The 27087-nt window shown below is 43.7% G+C and overlaps 1 protein-coding gene and 1 long non-coding RNA gene across 2 annotated transcripts; both read right to left on the reverse strand.

The window, feature by feature from the left end:
• Nucleotides 1-14641: 14641 nt before the first annotated feature.
• LOC120037031 (NACHT, LRR and PYD domains-containing protein 1 homolog) lies at nt 14642-20141 on the reverse strand. The gene is made up of 6 exons (XM_038983255.1): nt 20031-20141; nt 19583-19842; nt 19302-19427; nt 18813-18945; nt 18338-18367; nt 14642-15064 (listed from the first exon to the last, which is right to left on the reverse strand). The coding sequence occupies exons 1-6, from the start codon at nt 20119-20121 to the stop codon at nt 14730-14732; spliced, it is 975 nt and encodes a 324-aa protein (XP_038839183.1). The 5' UTR covers nt 20122-20141; the 3' UTR covers nt 14642-14729.
• A 7-nt stretch (nt 20142-20148) lies between these two features.
• LOC120037032 lies at nt 20149-23856 on the reverse strand. The gene is made up of 4 exons (XR_005474734.1): nt 23757-23856; nt 23094-23131; nt 22570-22634; nt 20149-20246 (listed from the first exon to the last, which is right to left on the reverse strand). It is a non-coding gene; the product is annotated as an uncharacterized LOC120037032 (long non-coding RNA).
• Nucleotides 23857-27087: the final 3231 nt, after the last annotated feature.

A 27087-nucleotide genomic window follows, 5' to 3' on the forward strand; every position in this document is an offset into this window, starting at 1 on the left:
TGTCAAAGCTTGAAATCGGTTCACTCATTTCCATCCCAGCAAGAAACCGTATCTATGTATGCTTATGTGTACAATGCACTTTGATGAATAAAAAAAAAACATACTACCAGAATATAGTCATGTCTTTATTTTCACATTTCAATATTATATCACCTCGGTCATGGACAGAATAGACATTTAGGAAGGCAGAGTATGACAATATGAAAACATAATATAAAAAAAGAACAAGTTTTATGTGTAGTCAATTTCCAGGGGCTTCCTCTACGCGAAGCAAAGCCGTCCTGAGCCTCCACTACACGAACTCAGTGCCAGAGTGAACTATTCCCCTGGGCACTATTTCAAAGTTGTCAAAGCTTGAAGTCATCTGACTCATTTCAATCCCAGCCCGAAGCCGAGAAGTGCCAGGGGCTTCCTCTACATAAACTTGGCGCCTCTCCAGCTCTCGAGATTCATTGTTGGTTAGGAATAGATAATAGAGCCACGGTTGGACACTTCAGAATACAGCCATGGTTGGACGAGTCAGCCGTGAGTGGATAGCTGTATCGGCCACTGTTGGATAGCTCAGCCGTAGCTGCATACTAGAGTCATGTTCGGATAATAGAGGCTGGTGGGATGTACCAGTCAGCTATGATTGGATAGCTACGGTAGCTCCGCCCCGTTCATAGTCCCAGACCCAAAACACTCTCAGTCTGTCAGCGACCATGCAAGAGTGAACATCTCCCGTGACTGTTTTTTCTTAATTTGTAAAAGCTTGAAATCGGTTCACTCATTTCCATCCCAGCCCGAAACCGTATCTATGTATGCTTATGTGTACAATGCGCTTTGATGAATAAAAAAAAAACATACCAACCAGAATATAGTCATGTCTTTATTTTCACATTTCAATATTATATCACCTCAGTGATGGACAGAATAGACATTTAGGAAGGCAGAGTATGACAAAATGAAAACGTAACATAAAAAAAGAACAAGTTTTATGTGTAGTCAATTTCCAGGGGCTTCCTCTACGCGAAGCAGAGCCGTCCTGAGCCTCCACTACACGAACTCAGTGCCAGAGTGAACTATTCCCCTGGCCACTATTTCAAAGTTGTCAAAGCTTGAAGTCGTTTGACTCATTTCGATCCCAGCCCGAAGCCGAGAAGTGCCAGGGGCTTTTTCTACATGAACTTGGCGCCTCTCCAGCTCTCGAGATTCATTGTTGGTTAGGAATAGATAATAGAGCCACGGTTGGACACTTCAGAATACAGCCATGGTTGGACGAGTCAGCCGTGAGTGGATAGCTGTATCGGCCACTGTTGGATAGCTCAGCCGTAGCTGCATACTAGAGTCATGTTCGGATAATAGAGGCGTGGTGGGCTGTACCAGTCAGCTATGATTGGATAGCTACGGTAGCTCCGCCCCTTCATAGTCCCAGACCCAAAACACTCTCAGTCTGTCAGCGACAGTGCAAGAGTGAACATCTCCCGTGATTGTTTTTTCTTAACTTGTCAAAGCTTGAAATCGGTTCACTCATTTCCATCCCAGCCCGAAACCGTATCTATGTATGCTTATGTGTACAATGCGCTTTGATGAATAAAAAAAAAACATACCAACCAGAATATAGTCATGTCTTTATTTTCACATTTCAATATTATATCACCTCGGTCATGGACAGAATAGACATTTAGGAAGGCAGAGTATGACAATATGAAACAGCACAAGTCTTATGTGTAGTCAATTTCCAGGAGCTTCCTCTACGTGAAGCAGAGCCGTCCTGAGCCTCCACTACAGGAACTCAGTGCCAGAGTGTACTATTCCACTGGACACTATTTCAAAGTTGTCAAAGCTTGAAGTCATTTGACTCATTTCGATCCCAGGACGAAGCCGAGAAGTGCCAGGGGCTTTTTCTACATGAACTTGGCACCTCTCCAGCTCTCGAAATTCATTGTTGGCTAGGAATAGATAATACAGCCACGGTTGGACACTTGAGAATACAGCCATGTTTGGACAAGTCAGCCGTGAGTGGATAGCTGTATCGGCCACTGTTGGATAGCTCAGCCGTAGCTGCATACTAGAGTCATGTTCGGATAATAGAGGCGTGGTGGGCTGTACCAGTCAGCTATGATTGGATAGCTACGGTAGCTCCGCCCCTTCATAGTCCCAGACCCAAAACACTCTCAGTCTGTCAGCGACCATGCAAGAGTGAACTTCTCCGTGACTGTTTTTTCTAAACTTGTCAAAGCTTGAAATGGTTCACTCATTTCCATCCCAGCCCGAAACCGTATCTATGTATGCTTATGTGTACAATGCGCTTTGATGAATAAAAAAAAAACATACCAACCAGAATATAGTCATGTCTTTATTTTCACATTTCAATATTATATCACCTCGGTCATGGACAGAATAGACATTTAGGAAGGCAGAGTATGACAATATGAAACAGCACAAGTCTTATGTGTAGTCAATTTCCAGGAGCTTCCTCTACGCGAAGCAGAGCCGTCCTGAGCCTCCACTACACGAACTCAGTGCCAGAGTGAACTATTCCCCTGGCCACTATTTCAAAGTTGTCAAAGCTTGAAGTCATTTGACTCATTTCGATCCCAGCCCAAACCTGAGAAACAGCCTCGGTTGGATATAACGGCCTCGGTTGCATATAACAGCGTCGGCCGGATTTTTAAAACGACCTCGGTTATATAAAACGGCCACGGTTGGATAAAACCGTGGATGTAAGTGAATGGAAATACAAGTCACTATATAACCAGCACTACTCACTGACACTCTGAGCTGTAAAACGAAACCAGAAAGGAGCTGCCAACCGTCATCATCAGAAGAAGAACAAATCAGCCAGAAGTCAGAAACACTCCGATTGACTGCTGCTAAGGCTTGAACACTGCCAGAGAGAACTGCCTTGATTATGAAGGGGAAAGGTGTAATGACTGTTTTCCTACTTGCACTTGTTGCAAAATCCTCCGTGTCTCTTCCTATCACTATAACAGTGATGTTGAATCAACCAGTTACACCGCCCTGCTCTGGATCATGCCATGGTGGCAGAAATAAGACGGGAAGGAAAGAACCATAGAATAAATGGAACATTCTGCTATCACTCCGTGGATCCAAGACCAAGAAAACACATCCCATCAGAAAAAACCACTGACATGTCACGCTCTGCTCTGCCGTCGCTGCCAGCCACCAGCATGACTGATACACACTTCATCGGCGTCTCTCTACTGGCACTGTGCGATAGTCTAGGCTCCCATTGCCAACTTCACCCCTTACACACCGGCATAGCCACGCTCTGCTCTGCCGTCGCTTCCAGCCACCAGCATGACTGATACGCCGATGAAGTGTGTCTCTCTACTGGCACTGTGTGATAGTCTCGGCTCCCATTTACACACCGGCATAGCTGAGGGGGGAGAGAGATTCGGAAGAAATGCTGAGCTCCGCTGCAGCCCCGCCCACTGAAATCCTACGAGGCCGCCTTCAATTGACACGCCACATTGCCTCAACCAATGGTTGTGTGCCATGTCACTGACATTAATAAAATACATCTTTCATGCAGAACTCTCCGTCTTCAGTTTTTCAAATAATATGTTTAGATATTAAGGAGGCTGTATGTTTGTATTATCACAGCACTATAATAAAAGGGGGTCCTCAGAATCCATTGTGAGACTAAAAACGTCATAAGTCTCGTCAATAACAACGACGAGACAGCCTATAGACAGACAAGAAGCGCAGTGTCTAACTGCGATGTGCAGTGGAAACAACCTGGAGCTGAAATTAAAGGACGTCATAGAGGATTTTAGGAATGTTTTATTTGTTCCATGTGACTGTTATACTGTATACCTCTGTGTGCTATTTAGACCTACTATATGTGAGAGAGCTACAAAGAATAATTCCAATGTATTACTTTTAATAGGTTCTTGCAAATGGCAAACATACTACATGAATAAAATAAATTAAACTACTTGAATAAAACTTAGAAAAGCTTCTGATTGAGTTTGGAGCTGTCAGATAATTTCTGTAGCACAGAAATATAACGATAGTAAAATGTATAATGAAACAGGCAGGGAGCAGGCCTCGAACCCTCAACCTTGTAGCCCGAAGTCCAGCGCGCTATTGACTGTGCCCCAAAAGCATGCTCAAGCGGAAGAGTCGCTATCCACGGTTATAAACCCAGGCTCGTTACACTACATAATAATGTTGTGTATGTACGATGAGATTATGATATTTAAGAAAAGAGGACACAGGGACATGGTTATGCTAGTTGGATTAGTCTGCTGGTTTGACGCTCAAAAAGCGGCTTCACTCCGAGGAGCTGCTGTAGTGTTGCTGGCAGAGAAGATACGCTGGGCTCTGTATAGGATGATGGCAGTCAGAGGCAGAAATAAACGGCCTTGGCTGGATAAAACGGCTTCGGTTGGATAACACTGCCGTGGCTGGATAGAACGATTGGATAAAACGGCCTCGGTTGGATAAAACGGCCTCGGTTGGATAAAACGACCTCGGCTGGATAAAACGGCCTCGGCTGGATAAAACGGCCTCGGTTGGATAAAACGGCCTCGGTTGGATAAAACGGCCTCGGTTGGATAAAACGGCCTCGGCTGGATAAAACGGCCTTCGGCTGGATAAAACATCCTCGGCTGGATAAAACATCCTCGGCTGGATAAAACATCCTCGGCTGGATAAAACATCCTCGGCTGGATAAAACGGCCTCGGCTGGATAAAACGGCCTCGGCTGGATAAAACGACCTCGGCTGGATAATACGACCTCGGTTGGATAAAACGGCCCTCGGCTGGATAAAACGGCCCTCGGCTGGATAAAACGGCCCTCGGCTGGATAAAACGGCCTCGGCTGGATTAAACGGCCCTCGGCTGGATAAAACGGCCCTCGGCTGGATAAAACGGCCCTCGGCTGGATAAAACGGCCTCGGCTGGATAAAACGGCCCTCGGCTGGATAAAACGGCCCTCGGCTGGATAAAACGGCCCTCGGCTGGATGAAACGTCCTCGGTTGGATAAAACGGCCTCGGTTGGATAAAACATCCTCGGCTGGATAAAACGGCCTCGGCCGGATAAAACGACCTCGGTTGGATAAAACGGCCTCGGCTGGATAAAACGACCTCGGCTGGATAAAACGGCCTCGGCTGGATAAAACGACCTCGGTTGGATAAAACGGCCTCGGTTGGATAAAACGGCCTCGGTTGGATAAAACGGCCTCGGTTGGATAAAACGGCCTCGGTTGGATAAAACGGCCTCGGCTGGATAAAACGACCTCGGCTGGATATAACGACCTCGGCTGGATAAAACGGCCTCGGCTGGATAAAACGGCCCTCGGTTGGATAAAACGGCCTCGGCTGGATAAAACGGTCTCGGCTGGATAAAACGACCTCGGTTGGATAAAACGGCCTCGGTTGGATAAAACGGCCTCGGCTGGATAAAACGGCCCTCGGCTGGATAAAACGACCTCGGCTGGATAAAACGGCCCTCGGCTGGATAAAACGACCTCGGCTGGATAAAACGACCTCGGCTGGATAAAACGACCTCGGCTGGATATAACGACCTCGGTTGGATAAAACGACTTCGGCTGGATAAAACGTCCTCGGCTGGATATAACAGTTGCCGCTCTGGAGAAGATAGGCTAGGCTCTGTATAGGAACACTGCTGCGTTACGACGCCAGTCAAATCGATGAGCAGCTCTACTATCTCGGTTGTAGCTCGGCGGACGAGAGTCTTTCACATGTGAACATCCAACCACGTCTGTTTTATCCAACCACGGCTGAATCGTCCGACCAATGTTAAGTCTATGGGAGTTCAGAAAACCCAAAAAAATAAATGGTGTCCATTTATTCATCTACTTCCTTATAAATGTACTTCCTATTTCAACACAGTGGGCGGGTTCAACACGTATAAGTTTATATTATACACTGCTAAAAAAAATAAAGGGAACACTTAAACAACACAATGTAACTCCAAGTCAATCACACTTCTGTGAAATCAAACTGTCAGCTTAGGAAGCAACACTGATTGACAATAAATTTCACATGCTGTTGTGCAAATGGAATAGACAAAAGGTGGAAATTATAGGCAATTAGCAAGACACCCCCAATAAAGGAGTGGTTCTGCAGGTGGTGACCACAGACCACTTCTCAGTTCCTATGCTTCCTGGCTGATGTTTTGGTCACTTTTGAATGCTTTCACTCTAGTGGTAGCATGAGACAGAGTCTACAACCCACACAAGTGGCTCAGGTAGTGCAGCTCATCCAGGATGGCACATCAATGCGAGCTGTGGCAAGAAGGTTTGCTGTGTCTGTCAGCGTAGTGTCCAGAGCATGGAGGTGCTACCAGGAGACAGGCCAGTACATCAGGAGACGTGGAGGAGGCCGTAGGAGGGCAACAACCCAGCAGCAGGACCGCTACCTCCGCCTTTGTGCAAGGAGGAGCACTGCCAGAGCCCTGCAAAATGACCTCCAGCAGGCCACAAATGTGCATTTTTGACCAGGGCCCTATTCCCTATGTAGTGCACTACTTTAGACCAGGGCCCATTGGGCTCTGTATAGTGAATAGGATGCCATTTGGTAGAGCTTTGGCTGATCAGTAAAGGTCAAGGTTCATGATCAGGGGGTAACCATGGAGATAGAGGAATATGTTGAATTAAAACGGGACGGCCAACCCTACTCCTGGAGAGATACTACTGGCCGTGCAGGCTTCTGCTCCGACCCTGCTCTAACACCTGATTCTACTAATCAGTCTAATCAGAACCTTGACTGGCAGAATGAGGTGTATTACAGCAGGGCTGAAGCAAAAGCCTGCAGACCCAGTAGCTCTCTGAGAGGAGGGTTGGTATCACCAAGACCACTTAGGTTAATACGGCATAAACTAGCTTTCTGATTGGTTTACCGGCCATCAATTAGCTTTCTGATTGGTTACTTCACATACAGTTGAAGTCGGAAGTTTACATACACCTTGGCCAAATACATTTAAACTCAGTTTTTCACAATTCCTGACATTTATTCCTAGTAAAAATTCCCTGTCTTAGGTAATTTAGGATCACCACTTTATTTTAAGAATGTGAAATGTCAGAATAATAGTAGAGAGAATTATTTCTTTCAGCTTTTTTTTCTTTCATCACATTCCCATTGGGTCAGAAGTTTACATACACTCAATTAGTATTTGGTAGCATTAAATTATGTTTAACTTGGGTCAAACGTTGCAGGGAGCCTTCCACAAGCTTCCCACATTAAGTTGGGGGAATTTTGGCCAATTCCTCCTGACAGAGCTGGTGTAACTGAGTCAGGTTTTTAGGCCTCCTTGCTCACACACGCGAGTTCTGCCCACAAATTTTCTAGGTCAGGGCTTTGTGATGGTCACTCCAATACCTTGACTTTGTTGTCCTTAAGCCATTTTGCCACAACTTTGGAAGTATGCTTGGGGTCATTGTCCATTTGGAAGACCCATTTGTGACCAAGCTTTAACTTCCCGACTGGTGTCTTGAGAGAGAGCATTCAGTGTAAACCTAAACGTTGAGTAGGAGTGTCGATCTAGGATCAGGTATGTTTGAATAGGAGTATTACTATCCATTCTACCATTAGGATGGTACCCCAACACTGTTACTATCCATTCTACCATTAGGTTGGTACCCCAACACTGTTACTATCCATTAGGTTGGTACCCCAACACTGTTACTATCCATTCTACCATTAGGTTGGTACCCCAACACTGTTACTATCCATTCTACCATTAGGATGGTACCCCAACACTGTTACTATCCATTCTACCATTAGGTTGGTACCCCAACACTGTTACTATCCATTAGGTTGGTACCCCAACACTGTTACTATCCATTCTACCATTAGGTTGGTACCCCAACACTGTTACTATCCATTCTACCATTAGGATGGTACCCCAACACTGTTACTATCCATTCTACCATTAGGATGGTACCCCAACACTGTTACTATCCATTCTACCATTAGGTTGGTACCCCAACACTGTTACTATCCATTCTACCATTAGGTTGGTACCCCAACACTGTTACTATCCATTCTACCATTAGGTTGGTACCCCAACACTGTTACTATCCATTCTACCATTAGGTTGGTACCCCAACACTGTTACTATCCATTCTACCATTAGGTTGGTACCCCAACACTGTTACTATCCACTCTACCATTAGGTTGGTACGCCAACACTGTTACTATCCATTCTACCATTAGGTTGGTACCCCAACACTGTTACTATCCACTCTACCATTAGGTTGGTACCCCAACACTGTTACTATCCATTCTACCATTAGGTTGGTACCCCAACACTGTTACTATCCATTCTACCATTAGGTTGGTACCCCAACACTGTTACTATCCATTCTACCATTAGGATGGTACCCCAACACTGTTACTATCCATTCTACCATTAGGTTGGTACCCCAACACTGTTACTATCCATTCTACCATTAGGTTGGTACCCAAACACTGTTACTATCCATTCTACCATTAGGTTGGTACCCCAACACTGTTACTATCCATTCTACCATTAGGTTGGTACCCCAACACTGTTACTCTCCATTATACCATTAGGTTGGTACCCCAACACTGTTACTATCCATTCTACCATTAGGATGGTACCCCAACACTGTTACTATCCATTCTACCATTAGGTTGGTACCCCAACACTGTTACTATCCATTCTACCATTAGGATGGTACCCCAACACTGTTACTATCCATTCTACCATTAGGTTGATACCCCAACACTGTCACTATCCATTCTACCATTAGGTTGATACCCCAACACTGTTACTATCCATTCTACCATTAGGTTGGTACCCCAACACTGTTACTATCCATTAGGTTGGTACCCCAACACTGTTACTATCCATTCTACCATTAGGTTGGTACCCCAACACTGTTACTATTCATTCTACCATTAGGATGGTACCCCAACACTGTTACTATCCATTCTACCATTAGGATGGTACCCCAACACTGTTACTATCCATTCTACCATTAGGTTGGTACCCCAACACTGTTACTATCCATTCTACCATTAGGTTGGTACCCCAACACTGTTACTATCCATTCTACCATTAGGTTGGTACCCCAACACTGTTACTATCCATTCTACCATTAGGTTGGTACCCCAACACTGTTACTATCCATTCTACCATTAGGTTGGTACCCCAACACTGTTACTATCCACTCTACCATTAGGTTGGTACGCCAACACTGTTACTATCCATTCTACCATTAGGTTGGTACCCCAACACTGTTACTATCCACTCTACCATTAGGTTGGTACCCAAACACTGTTACTATCCATTCTACCATTAGGTTGGTACCCCAACACTGTTACTATCCATTCTACCATTAGGTTGGTACCCCAACACTGTTACTATCCATTCTACCATTAGGATGGTACCCCAACACTGTTACTATCCATTCTACCATTAGGATGGTACCCCAACACTGTTACTATCCATTCTACCATTAGGATGGTACCCCAACACTGTTACTATCCATTCTACCATTAGGTTGGGACCCCAACACTGTTACTATCCATTCTACCATTAGGTTGGTACCCCAACACTGTTACTATCCATTCTACCATTAGGTTGGTACCCCAACACTGTTACTATCCATTCTACCATTAGGTTGGTACCCCAACACTGTTACTCTCCATTCTACCATTAGGTTGGTACCCCAACACTGTTACTATCCATTCTACCATTAGGTTGGTACCCCAACACTGTTACTCTCCATTCTACCATTAGGTTGGTACCCCAACACTGTTACTATCCATTCTACCATTAGGATGGTACCCCAACACTGTTACTATCCATTCTACCATTAGGTTGGTACCCCAACACTGTTACTATCCATTCTACCATTAGGTTGGTACCCCAACACTGTTACTATCCATTCTACCATTAGGTTGATACCCCAACACTGTCACTATCCATTCTACCATTAGGTTGATACCCCAACACTGTTACTATCCATTCTACCATTAGGTTGGTACCCCAACACTGTTACTATCCATTAGGTTGGTACCCCAACACTGTCACTATCCATTCTACCATTAGGTTGGTACCCCAACACTGTTACTATCCATTAAGTTGGTACCCCAACACTGTTACTATCCATTCTACCATTAGGATGGTACCCCAACACTGTTACTATCCATTCTACCATTAGGATGGTACCCCAACACTGTTACTGTCCATTTTACCATTAGGTTGGTACCCCAACACTGTTACTATCCATTCTACCATTAGGTTGGTACCCCAACACTGTTACTATCCATTCTACCATTAGGTTGGTACCCCAACACTGTTACTATCCATTCTACCATTAGGTTGGTACCCCAACACTGTTACTATCCATTCTACCATTAGGTTGGTACCCCAACACTGTTACTATCCATTCTACCATTAGGTTGGGACCCCAACACTGTTACTATCCATTCTACCATTAGGTTGGTACCCCAACACTGTTACTATCCATTCTACCATTAGGTTGGTACCCCAACACTGTTACTATCCATTCTACCATTAGGTTGGTACCCCAACACTGTTACTATCCATTCTACCATTAGGTTGGTACCCCAACACTGTTACTATCCATTCTACCATTAGGATGGTACCCCAACACTGTTACTATCCATTCTACCATTAGGATGGTACCCCAACACTGTTACTATCCATTCTACCTTTAGGATGGTACCCCAACACTGTTACTATCCATTCTACCATTAGGTTACCTAATTACACCTAATTGCCATCTCCTCAGTGACTCCAGTCAGAAAAAGGTGAGGCACTATCATTGAAGTGACAACAGTGTCGTGTCTTTGGCTATGCCGGATTAAGTGATATGACATGCTATTCTATAAAATCCTTTCTCTGTAATTAATATTACCTGATTGAGCTAATCATGTAAATGTAATTAACTAGAAAGTCGGGGGCACCACAAAATAATATTTATAGAGCTGTTATCTTCCGGATAAACTCTTAAAGACCTAGTAATATTTTACATCCATATCAGTCAATATTAATTGTCACCTTATTTCAGTCTCATCTGAAAGTTGTAAATTCTTGGTTATCTTCACGAACCCTGGCTAACAAGTTGAATCAGCAATACAAAATTGGGTTTAATTTTTTATTTACTAAATACCTAACTAATCACACAGAATTACATATACACAGAATGAATCATACCTTGATTACAAATTATGTAATAAAGGAAAACGTCCCTAGCGGACGGAACAGATGTGACAGCTGGTTACACAAAAGAAAAGGGGGCTGAGTTTGAGTGAAAGAGCGGGAAGACTGGTGGAACAAAGGGAGAAGCCATGCTATCGTAAATACAGTATCTTATGCATTCTAAATTACCGCCCATTTGGAAAAGGAAAATGCAATAAATATTTACTCTGAGCTGCGCTTTGGTAAGTTGGTGGTAGATGAAAGGCCGTGTTGCCCAACAGAGTCCTTTGAAGAATGTCTCTGCTGGTAAATTGGATAGTAACGTCGTTGTGTGGTAGACGGGATACTCTGTCTGTTCTTTCCTAGCCCACGCTTGCAGCTGCTGTTGCTAACTCAACGGCTAGGAGGTATCACTTCTGTAGTGAATAAGAGTTCAAAGTTCATACCATTCGCAAACAAAGCTCACGCTGAGGTTGGCTTCGTTCTGTAGTTATTATCTGAACCATTCTGACATCGGATCGTTATCCTAATGTACCCGGAACAGTTGACATGTTAGTCCTTTTAACGTATGGACAGTCGTCCTCACATCCTCGGAACAGGAGGTTACATTTTCGTCAAGGCTTTATATAGTGGAGCTAGAAGGATGTTTTTCATAGTTTACAGCCCATGTCTCTTCACAGGGGCAGGTCACTGATTGAGCAGAGCCCTAACCTTATGAAAACCCAAATCTCTCATTTGGAAGCTTAAATTACATTTAATCTTTTCACCAATCATTTTATATTCAAACATTTAAATTGAACAACAATTCTATGTGAATCCGATAACTACATAGTGCAGACTTTCCACTGTAGAGTTTGTCATCCTATCATTGATGGGAATGTCTCAGATGACAACCGAACTGACATCATATTCATTAAGTACCACCGCATATGTTCAACTGGTCGGATTACCAGAATATGGTTCATTTCCCCCCACCTTCTGATGTTCCCAGCATCTCTATGTTAACCAAAGGATTTTCAAATGTCACATCAGTAGGGTAGAGAGAGGAAAAGGGGGGGAGAGGTATTTATGACTGTCATAAACCTATCCCCAGGCCAACGTCATGACATATTCTACCATTAGGATGGTACCCCAACACTGTTACTATCCGTTCTACCATTAGGTTGGTACCCCAACACTGTTACTATCCATTCTACCATTAGGTTGGTACCCCAACACTGTTACTATCCATTCTACCATTAGGTTGATACCCCAACACTGTTACTATCCATTCTACCATTAGGTTGGTACCCCAACACTGTTACTATCCGTTCTACCATTAGGTTGGTACCCCAACACTGTTACTATCCATTCTACCATTAGGTTGGTACCCCAACACTGTTACTATCCATTCTACCATTAGGTTGGTACCCCAACACTGTTACTATCCATTCTACCATTAGGTTGGTACCCCAACACTGTTACTATCCATTCTACCATTAGGTTGGTACCCCAACACTGTTACTATCCATTCTACCATTAGGTTGGTACCCCAACACTGTTACTATCCATTCTACCATTAGGTTGGTATACCAACACTGTTACTATCCATTCTACCATTAGGTTGGTACCCCAACACTGTTACTATCCATTCTACCATTAGGTTGGTACCCCAACACTGTTACTATCCATTCTACCATTAGGTTGGTACCCCAACACTGTTACTATCCATTCTACCATTAGGTTGGTACCCCAACACTGTTACTATCCATTCTACCATTAGGTTGGTACCCCAACACTGTTACTATCCATTCTACCATTAGGTTGGTACCCCAACACTGTTACTATCCATTCTACCATTAGGTTGGTACCCCAACACTGTTACTATCCATTCTACCATTAGGTTGGTACCCCAACACTGTTACTATCCATTCTACCATTAGGTTGGTACCCCAACACTGTTACTCTCCATTCTACCATTAGGTTGGTACCCCAACACTGTTGCTATCCATTCTACCATTAGGTTGGTACCCCAACACTGTTACTATCCATTCTACCATTAGGTTGGTACCCCAACACTGTTACTCTCCATTCTACCATTAGGTTGGTACCCCAACACTGTTACTCTCCATTCTACCATTAGGTTGGTACCCCAACACTGTTACTCTCCATTCTACCATTAGGTTGGGACCCCAACACTGTTGCTATCCATTCTACCATTAGGTTGGTACCCCAACACTGTTACTCTCCATTCTACCATTAGGTTGGGACCCCAACACTGTTACTATCCATTCTACCATTAGGTTGGTACCCCAACACTGTTACTATCCATTCTACCATTAGGTTGGTACCCCAACACTGTTACTATCCATTCTACCATTAGGTTGGTACCCCAACACTGTTACTATCCATTCTACCATTAGGTTGGTACCCCAACACTGTTACTATCCATTCTACCATTAGGTTGGTACCCCAACACTGTTACTATCCATTCTACCATTAGGTTGGTACCCCAACACTGTTACTATCCATTCTACAATTAGGTTGGTACCCCAACACTGTTACTATCCATTCTACAATTAGGTTGGTACCCCAACACTGTTACTATCCATTCTACCATTAGGTTGGTACCCCAACACTGTTATTATCCATTCTACCATTAGATTGGTACCCCAACACTGTTACTCTCCATTCTACCATTAGGTTGGTACCCCAACACTGTTATTATCCATTCTACCATTAGGTTGGTACCCCAACACTGTTACTATCCATTCTACCATTAGGTTGGGACCCCAACACTGTTACTATCCATTCTACCATTAGGTTGGTACCCCAACACTGTTACTATCCATTCTACCATTAGGTTGGTACCCCAACACTGTTACTATCCATTCTACCATTAGGTTGGTACCCCAACACTGTTACTATCCATTCTACAATTAGGTTGGTACCCCAACACTGTTACTATCCATTCTACCATTAGGTTGGTACCCCAACACTGTTATTATCCATTCTACCATTAGATTGGTACCCCAACACTGTTACTATCCATTCTACCATTAGGTTGGTACCCCAACACTGTTACTATCCATTCTACCATTAGGATGGTACCCCAACACTGTTACTATCCATTCTACCATTAGGTTGGTACCCCAACACTGTTACTATCCATTCTACCATTAGGTTGGTACCCCAACACTGTTACTATCCATTCTACCATTAGGTTGGTACCCCAACACTGTTACTATCCATTCTACCATTAGGTTGGTACCCCAACACTGTTACTATCCATTCTACCATTAGGTTGGTACCCCAACACTGTTACTATCCATTCTACCATTAGGATGGTACCCCAACACTGTTACTATCCATTCTACCATTAGGTTGGTACCCCAACACTGTTACTATCCATTATACCATTAGGTTGGTACCCCAACACTGTTACTATCCATTCTACCATTAGGTTGGTACCCCAACACTGTTACTATCCATTATACCATTAGGTTGGTACCCCAACACTGTTACTATCCATTCTACCATTAGGATGGTACCCCAACACTGTTACTATCCATTCTACCATTAGGTTGGTACACCAACACTGTTGATCTGAAGCTGTGAACAAAGACAGTGGTCCAGCTCCCCAAGAAGGTTGATCATCCTGGAACACGACTCCGTTCCTTTTCTCAACACCATGTCGATGATGTCACGTGCCTTCTCTGCCCTCTCAGCGATCACCTTCACTGACTCCATTTCCTCCTGGTTGATGACTGTGTGTTGCAGGAGTCCGTCCAGCAGTCCATTCAGGACAGCTTTTGACACTTGGTTCACAAACTTTGTCCGTACAGAACGCAGCTGGTGCTCTGGAGAACCAGTCAGACTGCTCTCAGCCGGACCTCCTGCCCCCAACACAGCACCTGAGAGAGTCAGGTTACAAAATAACTACATTTGTACATTTTACATTTCAGTCATTTAGAAGCAGACTCCTAAAATAAAAGTACTGAGAAAACATTCTCTTTTACAATAATGACCTGAACATATCACATTCACATTTAGGACGGTTTCACAGACATAGAAAAACAGGCTGGGTCATTCAGAACCAGGCTAATCTACATCAAGTCCTGGAGGAGATGTCATTGGGTCATTCAGAACCAGGCTAATCTACATCAAGTCCTGGAGGAGATGTCATTGGGTCATTCAGAACCAGGCTAATCTACATCAAGTCCTGGAGGAGATGTCATTGGGTCATTCAGAACCAGGCTAATCTACATCAAGTCCTGGAGGAGATGTCATTGGGGCATTCAGAACCAGGCTAATCTACATCAAGTCCTGGAGGAGATGTCATTGGGTCATTCAGAACCAGGCTAATCTACATCAAGTCCTGGAGGAGATGTCATTGGGTCATTCAGAACCAGGCTAATTTACATCAAGTCCTGGAGGAGATGTCATTGGGTCATTCAGAACCAGGCTAATCTACATCAAGTCCTGGAGGAGATGTCATTGGGTCATTCAGAACCAGGCTAATCTACATCAAGTCCTGGAGGAGATGTCATTGGGTCATTCAGAACCAGGCTAATCTACATCAAGTCCTGGAGGAGATGTCATTGGGTCATTCAGAACCAGACTAATCTACATCAAGTCCTGGAGGAGATGTCATTGGGTCATTCAGAACCAGGCTAATCTACATCAAGTCCTGGAGGAGATGTCATTGGGTCATTCAGAACCAGACTAATCTACATCAAGTCCTGGAGGAGATGTCATTGGGTCATTCAGAACCAGGCTAATCTACATCAAGTCCTGGAGGAGATGTCATTGGGTCATTCAGAACCAGGCTAATCTACATCAAGTCCTGGAGGAGATGTCATTGGGTATTCAGAACCAGACTAATCTACATCAAGTCCTGGAGGAGATGTCATTGGGTATTCAGAACCAGGCTAATCTACATCAAGTCCTGGAGGAGATGTCATTGGGTCATTCAGAACCAGACTAATCTACATCAAGTCCTGGAGGAGATGTCATTGGGTCATTCAGAACCAGGCTAATCTACATCAAGTCCTGGAGGAGATGTCATTGGGTATTCAGAACCAGGCTAATCTACATCAAGTCCTGGAGGAGATGTCATTGGGTCATTCAGAACCAGGCTAATTTACATCAAGTCCTGGAGGAGATGTCATTGGGTCATTCAGAACCAGGCTAATCTACATCAAGTCCTGGAGGAGATGTCATTGGGGCATTCAGAACCAGGATAATCTACATCAAGTCCTGGAGGAGATGTCATTGGGTATTCAGAACCAGGCTAATCTACATCAAGTCCTGGAGGAGATGTCATTGGGTCATTCAGAACCAGACTAATCTACATCAAGTCCTGGAGGAGATGTCATTGGGTCATTCAGAACCAGGATAATCTACATCAAGTCCTGGAGGAGATGTCATTGGGTATTCAGAACCAGGCTAATCTACATCAAGTCCTGGAGGAGATGTCATTGGGTCATTCAGAACCAGGCTAATCTACATCAAGTCCTGGAGGAGATGTCATTGTTCTTGAAGACAGTCTTTTATAATCAGGACTAGTCCAGGTCCTACAGTAAACCATGTTGACTGGCCCTCATGCCATTGGTTTGTACAGTGCATTCAGAAAGTATTCAGACCCCTTGACTTTTTCCACATTTTCTTACGTTACAGCCTTATTCTAAAATTGATTAAATAAATGTTTTCCCTCATCAATCTACACACGACACCCCATACTGACAAAGTGAAAACAGATTTTTGCAAATGTTTACAAATGTATTAAAAATAAACAGAACCTTATTTACATAACTATTCAGACTCTTTGCTATGAGACTCGAAATTGAGTTCAGGTGAATCCTGTTTCCATTGATCATTCTTGAGATGTTTCTACAACTTGATTGGGGTCCACCTGTGGTAAACCCAATTGATTGGACATGATTTGGAAAGGCACACACCTGTCTATTTAAGGTCCCATAGTTGACTGTGCATGTCAGAGCAAAAACCAAACCATGATGTTGAAGATATTGTCTGTAGAGCTCCGAGACAGGATTATGTCGAGGCCCAGATCTGGGGAAGGGTACCGGAAAATATCTGCAGCATTGAAGGTCCCCATGAACACAGTGGCCTCCATCATTCTTAAGTGGAAGGAGTTTGGAACCACCAAGACTCTTCCTAGAGCTAGCCACCTGGCCAAACTGAGCAATCAGAGGAGAAGGGCCTTGGTCAGGGAGGTGACCAAGAACCCAATGGTCACTCTGACAGAGCTCCAGAGTTCCTCTGTGGAGATGGGAGAACCTTCCAGAAAGACAACCATCTCTGCAGCACTCCACCAATCAGGCCTTTATGGTAGTGGCCAGACTGAAGCCAATCCTCAGTAAAAGGCACATGACAGCCTGCTTCGAGTTAGCCAAAAGGCACCTAAAGGACTCTCAGACCATGTGAAACAAAATTCTCTTGTATGATGAAACCAAGATTGAACTCTTTGGCCTGAATGCCAAGCGTCACATCTGGAGGAAACCTGGCACCATCCCTACGGTGAAGCATGGTGGTGGCAGCATCCCTACGGTGAAGCATGGTGGTGGCAGCATCCCTACGGTGAAGCATGGTGGTGGCAGCATCCCTACGGTGAAGCATGGTGGTGGCAGCATCATACTGTGGGGATGTTTTTCAGCGGCAGGGAGACTAGTCAGGATCGAGGGAAAGATGAACGGAGAAAAGTACAGAGAGATCCTTGATGAAAACCTGCTCCAGAGAGCTCAGGACCTCAGACTGGGGTGAAGGTTCACCTTCCAACAGGACAACTACCCTAAGCACACAGCCAAGACAATGCAGAAGTGACTTCGGGACAAGTCTCAATGTCCTTGAGTGGCCCAGCCAGAGCCCGGACTTGAACCCGATCTAACATCTCTGGAGACCTGAAAATAGCTGTGCAGCGACGCTCTCCATCCAACCTGACAGAGCTTGATAGGATCTGCAGAGAAGAAGAGTAACTCCCCAAATACAGGTGTGCCAAGCTTTCAGTTTTGTCTGTTTTTGCTTTGTCATTATGGGGTATTGTGTTGATGAGGTAAAAAAACAAACAATTGAATCAATTTTAGAATAAGGCTGTAATGTAACAAAATGTGGAAAAAGTCAAGGGGTCTGAATACTTTCCGAATGCACTGTAACTCATGTTTACTTACTTGTTGAACGGGTGTCAGTGATGTATTCATCTGAAAGATAAACAACATGAGGTTATATCACTCTAAATAGCATCTGGTACTAAAGTACAAAGTGATGATTGACATATCCCATCCAACTACCTCATCCCCATACTGTATTTATTTATTTATTTTGCTCCTTTGCACCCCAGTATCTCTACTTGCACATTCATCTTCTGCACATCTACCATTCCAGTGTTTAATTGCTATATTGTAATTATTTCGCCACTATAGCCTATTTATTGCCTTACCTCCCTTATCTTACCTCATTTGCACACACTGTATATAGACTTTTTCTATTGTATTATTGACTGATGTTTGTTAATTCCATGTATAACTCTGTGTTGTTTGTGTCGCACTGCTTTGCTTTATCTTGGCCAGGTCGCAGTTGTAAATGAGAACTTGTTCTCAACTGGCCTACCTGGTTAAATAAATAAATAAATAAATATTCTCCTACCTTGTGATACTTTTTCTTTCCATACTGTCCTCTCATCATCACTGAATAACTCCATCTCAATGTCAATCCCTGTCATTTTCACAACCGCCCTGAAAAAGCTTGGTGTGGTGTCTCTTTGTATGAGATGAATCTTCTGGGGAGAGAGATTGTTTTGGCAATGTAAACTTATGTTTCTCATGCCAATAAAGCCATTTGAATTGAATTGAGAGCGAGAGAGAGAGACAGAGAGAGAGACACAGCGAGAAGGCGACAGCGAGAGAGAGAGACAGAGAGAGAGAGACAGAGAGAGAGAGACAGCGAGAAGGCGACAGCGAGAGACAGAGAGAGAGAGACAGCGAGAAGGCGACAGCGAGAGAGAGAGACAGAGAGAGAGAGACAGCGAGAAGGCGACAGCGAGAGAGAGACAGAGAGGAAAAGAGACAGAGAGATCAATGGATAGAACTGTGACTTAAATGTCAGATTCATGTTCTTATTCTACTGAAACTGTACCTGTGGATTGATGGAGGTAGAACAGGGAATGTTCAGTCTGATGGAACTATTCAGTTTGAAGGACTGCTCTGGTCTTGAGATGAGAATCCTTGAAGACCCTTGAGACTTTTCCTGTTGTTCCACAGCCTGCGAAACGAGGCATGGAATACCCAGCCAGTCAATGTATAGTCTTATTCAAACATTATTCAGAAAACTAGCAACACACTTATCTTCATTAAATGAGTGTCAACAAACTGCACCACTGGTTAGTTAAGGTCATCTCTGAAATAATGGTCCCTCACCTGTATTTGGCCGGGGTTCCAGGGGAACAGGTATAGGCGAGAAATTAATGTTTCCCTTTTCACTGTCAGATAGAGCATCAGCTCACAGTGGACATCTACGTTCCATGAAAAGATATAGCTCAGTATAACAGAGATAAGTGAGAACTTGGGATGGAGAATCTTAGCATGGAATCTGGTGACCTCATGCACTTCCTCTAAAGACACTCCATGTTCCTCTACATGAAGAATCTTCATCTCATTCCTCAGGGAAGGGTTGGTCCCTGAACAACACAATACAAAGGAGACAGAAAGACAAATATTGTATCATTCATTCAACTAAAACACAAAGAATATGCAGTACCAGATCACAGTAAACTCAAACTCCCAGAATAGTTCATTCATTAATTCCAGAAGTGAAATAAAGTTACATGGAAATGTCTTTCTGAATACTATTTCTATATGGTTTTACCTAAACAGACAAAGTGTGGCAGATGAACTTCCTCCAGTTCACCTAACTCCATAGTGATGTCCAGCAATGGACCACCTTGTGTGTACTGCATGTCTTTCAGAAGTTGACTGTAGGGATTCCCAGTTCCTGAAGTGATACTTCAGGATGACATCTCTCTCACACAGCCAGCGGAGCCCAGACACTGTGCACTCATAACTCCCTTTGGGTGTCCTGTGTCTGAGGGCAACAACAAGATATGGTAGAGAGGGTCAATGGTCAAATGGAGAGGTTGGATTAGAAGACTATTCCCAAAGGTAATGGGGAAATACACTAGAAAGTGTAAGTAAGATGGCACCGGAGAAGATGGCAGATGTTTTTCGTGCCCCCAACCGATTGTGTTTCTTTGTTCGTTTATCTGCGTTGTTTGTAACGTAGTTTTTTACGCATCTTGTACATAATGTTGCCGCTACCATCTCTTATGACCGAAAATAACATCTAGACATCAGGACTGCGATTACTCACCACGGACAAGCAGAATCCTTTTTCTTCTTTCACTACTCTGAGGAGCCAGAGGCTGAGGATATACGGCTCCCTCGGGAGCAGGCCCGAGCCCCGGGATCAGTGTGAAGAGAAGGCGGAGAAAGAGAGGCAGGAGAGCGAGCTGCCTGCTGAGAAGTCGAAGGCAATCGAATAAACCTCCACTTCCCTCAATTCTGCTAGCAAATATGCAATCTTTGGACAATAAAATCGACGAGTTACGTTTAAGATGAAACTACCAATGGGACATTTAAAAACGGTAACATCTTATGCTTCACGGAGACGTGGCTGAATGACTACAACATCAACATACAGCTGGCTGGTTATACGATGTACCGGCAGGATAGAACAGCAACGTCTGGTAAGACAAGGGGCGGTAGTGTATGTATTTTTGTAAACAACAGCTGCTGCACGATATCCAAGAAAGTCTCAAGCTATTGCTCGCCTGAGGTAGAGTATCTCATGATAAGCTGTAGACCACACTACCTACCTAGAGAGTTTTCATCTGATTTCTTTGTAGCTGTTTACATATCACCACAGTCAGAGGCTGGCACTAAGACAGCATTGAATGAGCTGTATTCCGCCATAAGCAAACAAGAAAATGCTCACCCAGAGGTGGCGCTCCTAGTAGCCGGGGACTTTAATGCAGGGAAACTTAAATCAGTTTCTTTCAGCATGTTAAATGTGCAACCAGAGGGAAAATAACTCTGGACCACCTATACTCTACACACAAAGACACATACAAAGCTCTGCCTCACAGATCTGACCACAACTCTATCCTCCTGATTCCTGCTTACAAGCAAAAATGAAAGCAAGAAGCACCAGTTACTAGATCAATAAAAAGTGGTCAGATGAAGCTAAGCTACAGGACTGTTTTGCTAGCACAGACTGGATCCTGGACTTCCTGATGGGCCGCCCCCAGGTGGTAAGGGTAGGTGACAACACATCCGCCACGCTGATCCTCAACACAGGAGCCCCTCAGGGGTGCGTGCTCATTCCCCTCCTGTAGTCCCTGTTCACTCATGACTGCACGGCCAGGCACGACTCCAACACCATCCTTAAATTTGCAGATGACACAACAGTGGTAGGCCTGATCACAGACAACAACGAGACAGCCTATAGGGAGGAGGTCAGAGACATGGCCGTGTGGTGCCAGGACAACAACTTCTCCCTTAACGTGATCAAGACAAAGGAGATGACTGTGGACTACAGGAAAAAGAGGACTGAGCACGCCCCCATTCTCATAAACCTATGTCGTAGGGGGACTCAGGAGACTGAAAAGATTTGGCATGGGCCCTGAGATCCTCAAAAGGTTCTACAGCTGCACCATCGAGAGCATCCTGCCTGGTTCCATCACTGCCTGGTATGGCAACTGCACGGCCTGCGACCGCAAGGCACTACAGAGGGTAGTGCGAACGGCCCAGTACATCACTGGGGCCAAGCTTCCTACCATTCAGGACCTCTATACCAGGCTGTGTCAGAGGAAGGCCCTAAAAATTGTCAAGGACTCCAGCCACCCTAGTCATAGACTGTTCTCTCTGCTACCACACGGCAAGCGGTACCAGAGCGCCAAGTCTAGGTCCAAGAGGCTTCTAAACAGCTTTTACCCCCAAGCCATACGACTCCTGAACATCTAGTCAAATAGCTACCTGGACTATTTGCATTGCCCCTCTCCACACCACTGTCACTCTCTGTTGTCATCTATGCATAGTCACTTTAATAACTCTACCTACATGTACATACTACCTCAACTAACCGGTGCCATCGCACATTGACTCTGTACCGGCACCCCCTGTATATAGCCTCCACATTGACTCTGTACCGGCACCCACCTGTATATATTGTTAGTTTTTTTACTGCTGCTCTTTAATTACTTGTTACTTATAGCTCTTATTCCATATATTTTTTAAACTGCACTGTTGGTTAAGGGCTTGTAAGTAAGCATTTCACTGTTGTATTCGGCGCATGTGACGAATAAAATTTGATTTGAAGTGGAATGAAATGTTAAAAGTAGTTATTTTACCTGAACATTGTCACTCCCTGGACAGTGGAAGTCAAGGGTTCAATCTGAAGCCAGTGTGTGGAGTCCTGAATAAGGACAAGCATGTCAGTTATAGATATAGGGCCTGTTTCCTGGACACAGATTGAGTCTAGTGCTGGAATAAAAAGCATGCTCAATGGACATTTCAATAGAACGTTCTTTAAGGTCCAGGACTAGACTTAATCTGTGTCTGGGAAACTGGCCCATTAACCAAAGTAACTAATATAATGTATTTATCCAATTAAACTGTCGAATGACAAAATATGACAACAGCTAAAATCCTGCATGCCTACAAGCAGAACACAGGACTGTCTATATTCCAGTATGAATGGTTGGTCACTACACACCTGGCTTTGAGACTGTGTTTATATTACTAAAGCAGAACACAGGACTGTCTATATCCCAGTATGAATGGTTGGTCAGTACACACCTGGCTTTGAGACTGTGTTTATATTACTAAAGCAGAACACAGGACTGTCCGAGTAAGAATTGACATTATGACTTACCTCAACATGGTCACAAGTCTTACAGCTCTGAGGAATCACTGAAGTCAAAAGTAGTTGTTAATTAAAAACGGACAATCTCATGTAATAATGAATGAATAATTATTAAATACACTTGTAATAAAAATTAATATTAGTGAACAACAGTCTCTGAATGTACACTCATTAGCATACCATAATCTGACATTAGTGTTATATTAATTAATGTTTGAGGAACCAGGAAAGAACATCGTTCTGGTCCATGTTTTGTAGAGGTTGAGGGTCTGATTTCTGGTAGATCCTAGGATGAGAGCTTAAAGGTAGAGTCAGCTAAATGATGATGTAGGAGCAGCACCACAGATATTGTGATGAGCAAGATGCCTGACTTCTCTCTCACACAGTCACACACAGTATCTGCCCATGTGCCAGGGTTCTCTTCACTCTCTTACAGAGTGGTAGTCACGGGAACAAAACAGAGAAGTTTAGCCTTGCGTTCCAACGTTCTTAGTTGTTGTGGAAATTGACCCACTAGGCCGTTTACTTTGTGCAACTAAGTCATATCGATGACTCTACCTTTAAGTTTGTTTTGACCAAATAGATCATGATTGTGTTCCTTGTCTGGGACTCAAGTATAATGAACTCTTTCATCGTATTTCGGTTTGAAAACAATTATCAGTTAACACTCACTTTTCTCAGGTCCAGGCTTGATCCAACTCTCTCCATCATGGTCTCTGGTGTCCTCAGGTCCAGGCTTGATCCAACACTCTCCACCATGGTCTCTGGTGTCCCCAGGTCCAGGCTTGATCCAACACTCTCCACCATGGTCTCTGGTGTCCTCAGGTCCAGGCTTGATCCAACTCTCTCCACCATGGTCTCTGGTGTCCTCAGGTCCAGGCTTGATCCAACACTCTCCACCATGGTCTCTGGTGTCCTCAGGTCCAGGCTTGATCCAACTCTCTCCATCATGGTCTCTGGTGTTGGTAAAGCAGAAGGATAGACTGTGATTAAACTAAATACAACTTATAAAGGCTTTATATAGCATACATACAGTCTTCATAAGCAATACAAAGGGTGCATAAATACAACAAGTGTATAAACGGTGACAGAACAGCTCCCTATGTAGGGTGCATTGCAAACACTGTCAACATCCATAAAATCAATACTGATGGTGACATTACAAGTGACATTGTTTATCTTGATGAAAGCCCCTAGAAATCTGAAGTCACCAGGTATCATGAGTTACATTCCCCCCTAGAGATGTGAAGTCACCAGGTATCATGAGTTACATTCCCCCCTAGAGATGTGAAGTCACCAGGTATCATGAGTTACATTCCCCCCTAGAGATGTGAAGTCACCAGGTATCATGAGTTACATTCCCCCCTAGAGATGAAGTCACCAGGTATCATGAGTTACACCCCTCTAGAGATGTGAAGTCACCAGGTATCATGAGTTACATTCCCCCCTAGAGATGTGAAGTCACCAGGTATCATGAGTTACATTCCCCCCTAGAGATGTGAAGTCACCAGGTATCATGAGTTACACACACTCTTCCCCCCTCAAAACACTGCACTGCGCTTGTGACACAAAATTGGGACCTACACGTGAGAGACTGACATTACAGTGAGGCTGTCCTATTCAACAGGTTCTGATGCCCTCTAGTGGTTAGAGTGAGACTGACATTACAGTGAGGCAACATGGAAAACACACCACTACCACTAATCTAACTGTCTGTAGGTCCAACAGAACACATTAAAACACACCACTACCACTAATCTATCTGTCTGTAGGTCCAACAGAACACATTAAAACACACCACTACTACTAATCTAACTGTCTGTAGGTCCAACAGAACACATTAAAACACACCACTACTACTAATCTAACTGTCTGTAGGTCCAACAGAACACATTAAAACACACCACCACTAATCGAACTGTCTGTAGGTCCAACAGAACACATTAAAACACACCACTACTACTAATCTAACTGTCTGTAGGTCCAACAGAACACATTAAAACACACCACTACTACTAATCTAACTGTCTGTAGGTCCAACAGAACACATTAAAACACACCACTACTAATCTAACTGTCTGTAGGTCCAACAGAACACATTAAAACACACCACTACTACTAATCTAATTGTCTGTAGGTCCAACAGAACACATTAAAACACACCACTACTACTAATCTAACTGTCTGTAGGTCCAACAGAACACATTAAAACACACCACTACTACTAATCCAACTGTCTGTAGGTCCAACAGAACACATTAAAACACACCACTACTACTAATCCAACTGTCTGTAGGTCCAACAGAACACATTAAAACACACCACTACTACTAATCCAACTGTCTGTAGGTCCAACAGAACACATTAAAACACACTACTACTACTAATCTAACTGTCTGTAGGTCCAACAGAACACATTAAAACACACCACTACTACTAATCTAACTGTCTGTAGGTCCAACAGAACACATTAAAACACACCACTACTACTAATCTAACTGTCTGTAGGTCCAACAGAACACATTAAAACACACCACTACTACTAATCTAACTGTCTGTAGGTCCAACAGAACACATTAAAACACACCACTACTACTAATCTAACTGTCTGTAGGTCCAACAGAACACATTAAAACACACCACTACTACTAATCTAACTGTCTGTAGGTCCAACAGAACACATTAAAACACACCACTACTACTAATCTAACTGTCTGTAGGTCCAACAGAACACATTAAAACACACCACTACTACTAATCTAACTGTCTGTAGGTCCAACAGAACACATTAAAACACACCACTACTACTAATCTAACTGTCTGTAGGTCCAACAGAACACATTAAAACACACCACTACTACTAATCTAACTGTCTGTAAGTCCAACAGAACACATTAAAACACACCACTACTACTAATCTAACTGTCTGTAGGTCCAACAGAACACATTAAAACACACCACTACTACTAATCTAACTGTCTGTAGGTCCAACAGAACACATTAAAACACTCACCTCTGAATGTGTTGGTCATCTATCTGACACAGAGTCACTGAGGAGGAGGAGTAAACCCCAAACCCAGGATAGAGGGGTTCAGTGAATGTGGTGTGTTCTGTGTAAAGGTGTGTCAGTGTACCAGAGGAGGACACACTATAGAAGGACAAAGTACCAGCTGGCCAGTCCAGATACACTCCAACTCTGTTAGAATCAGGACCAGGGATGATTCTGCTACAGACTCCAGCATGGAAAAAGTCATAACCTCTATGACAACAGACTAAACTCCAGGACTTCCTATTATCGCCAATCCAATTGTCATACAACAGTTCCTTCCTCTTCAGTCCTTCGTACACCACACCAATGTCAGCCATGCCACCATCCCTCTCCACCTCCCAGTAATAACGACACCCAGATAAGACTTCTTTGCAGAGAACTTGGGGATATGCGTCAAATCTGTCTGGATGGTCTTCATAATGCTGCTTCTCTTCCACCCATGTCACCTTCCTGTTCCCCTCAGACAGTACCAGGTTTGGGTTTGCTGTATTTGGGTCCAGGGTGAGATGACAGGCATCTGTAGACAAAAGGAGAGTTTAATCAAACCACATCTTCATATAAAATGTTGTTTTGTAGGTACAGAACAAGTATTGATTAGTTACTATGTTACTATAGTTCTGAATATGCAGTTAATTAGGATTGAAGAGACTTACATTTCCTCAGCCCTGATTTCAGCCTGCACTCTCCACCATGATCCACACTGTAGGAGAAACAGGTTAATGCCTGACAAAGACCTAATAAAGCAGTCAACATTTAAACCATATTGTTGTGTTCTGGTGCACTATCCAAGTTCATTACTAGAGACATACAGGTATTCTATCCTGCCTACTGCATACAGGAGGGAGTACAATTCATTACTAGAGACATACAGGTATTCTATCCTACCTACTGCATACAGAATGGAGTACAATTCATTATTAGAGACATACAGGTATTCTATCCTGCCTACTGCAT

The sequence above is a fragment of the Salvelinus namaycush genome, unplaced genomic scaffold, assembly GCF_016432855.1.
Source record: "Salvelinus namaycush isolate Seneca unplaced genomic scaffold, SaNama_1.0 Scaffold155, whole genome shotgun sequence".
NCBI lineage: Eukaryota > Metazoa > Chordata > Actinopteri > Salmoniformes > Salmonidae > Salvelinus > Salvelinus namaycush.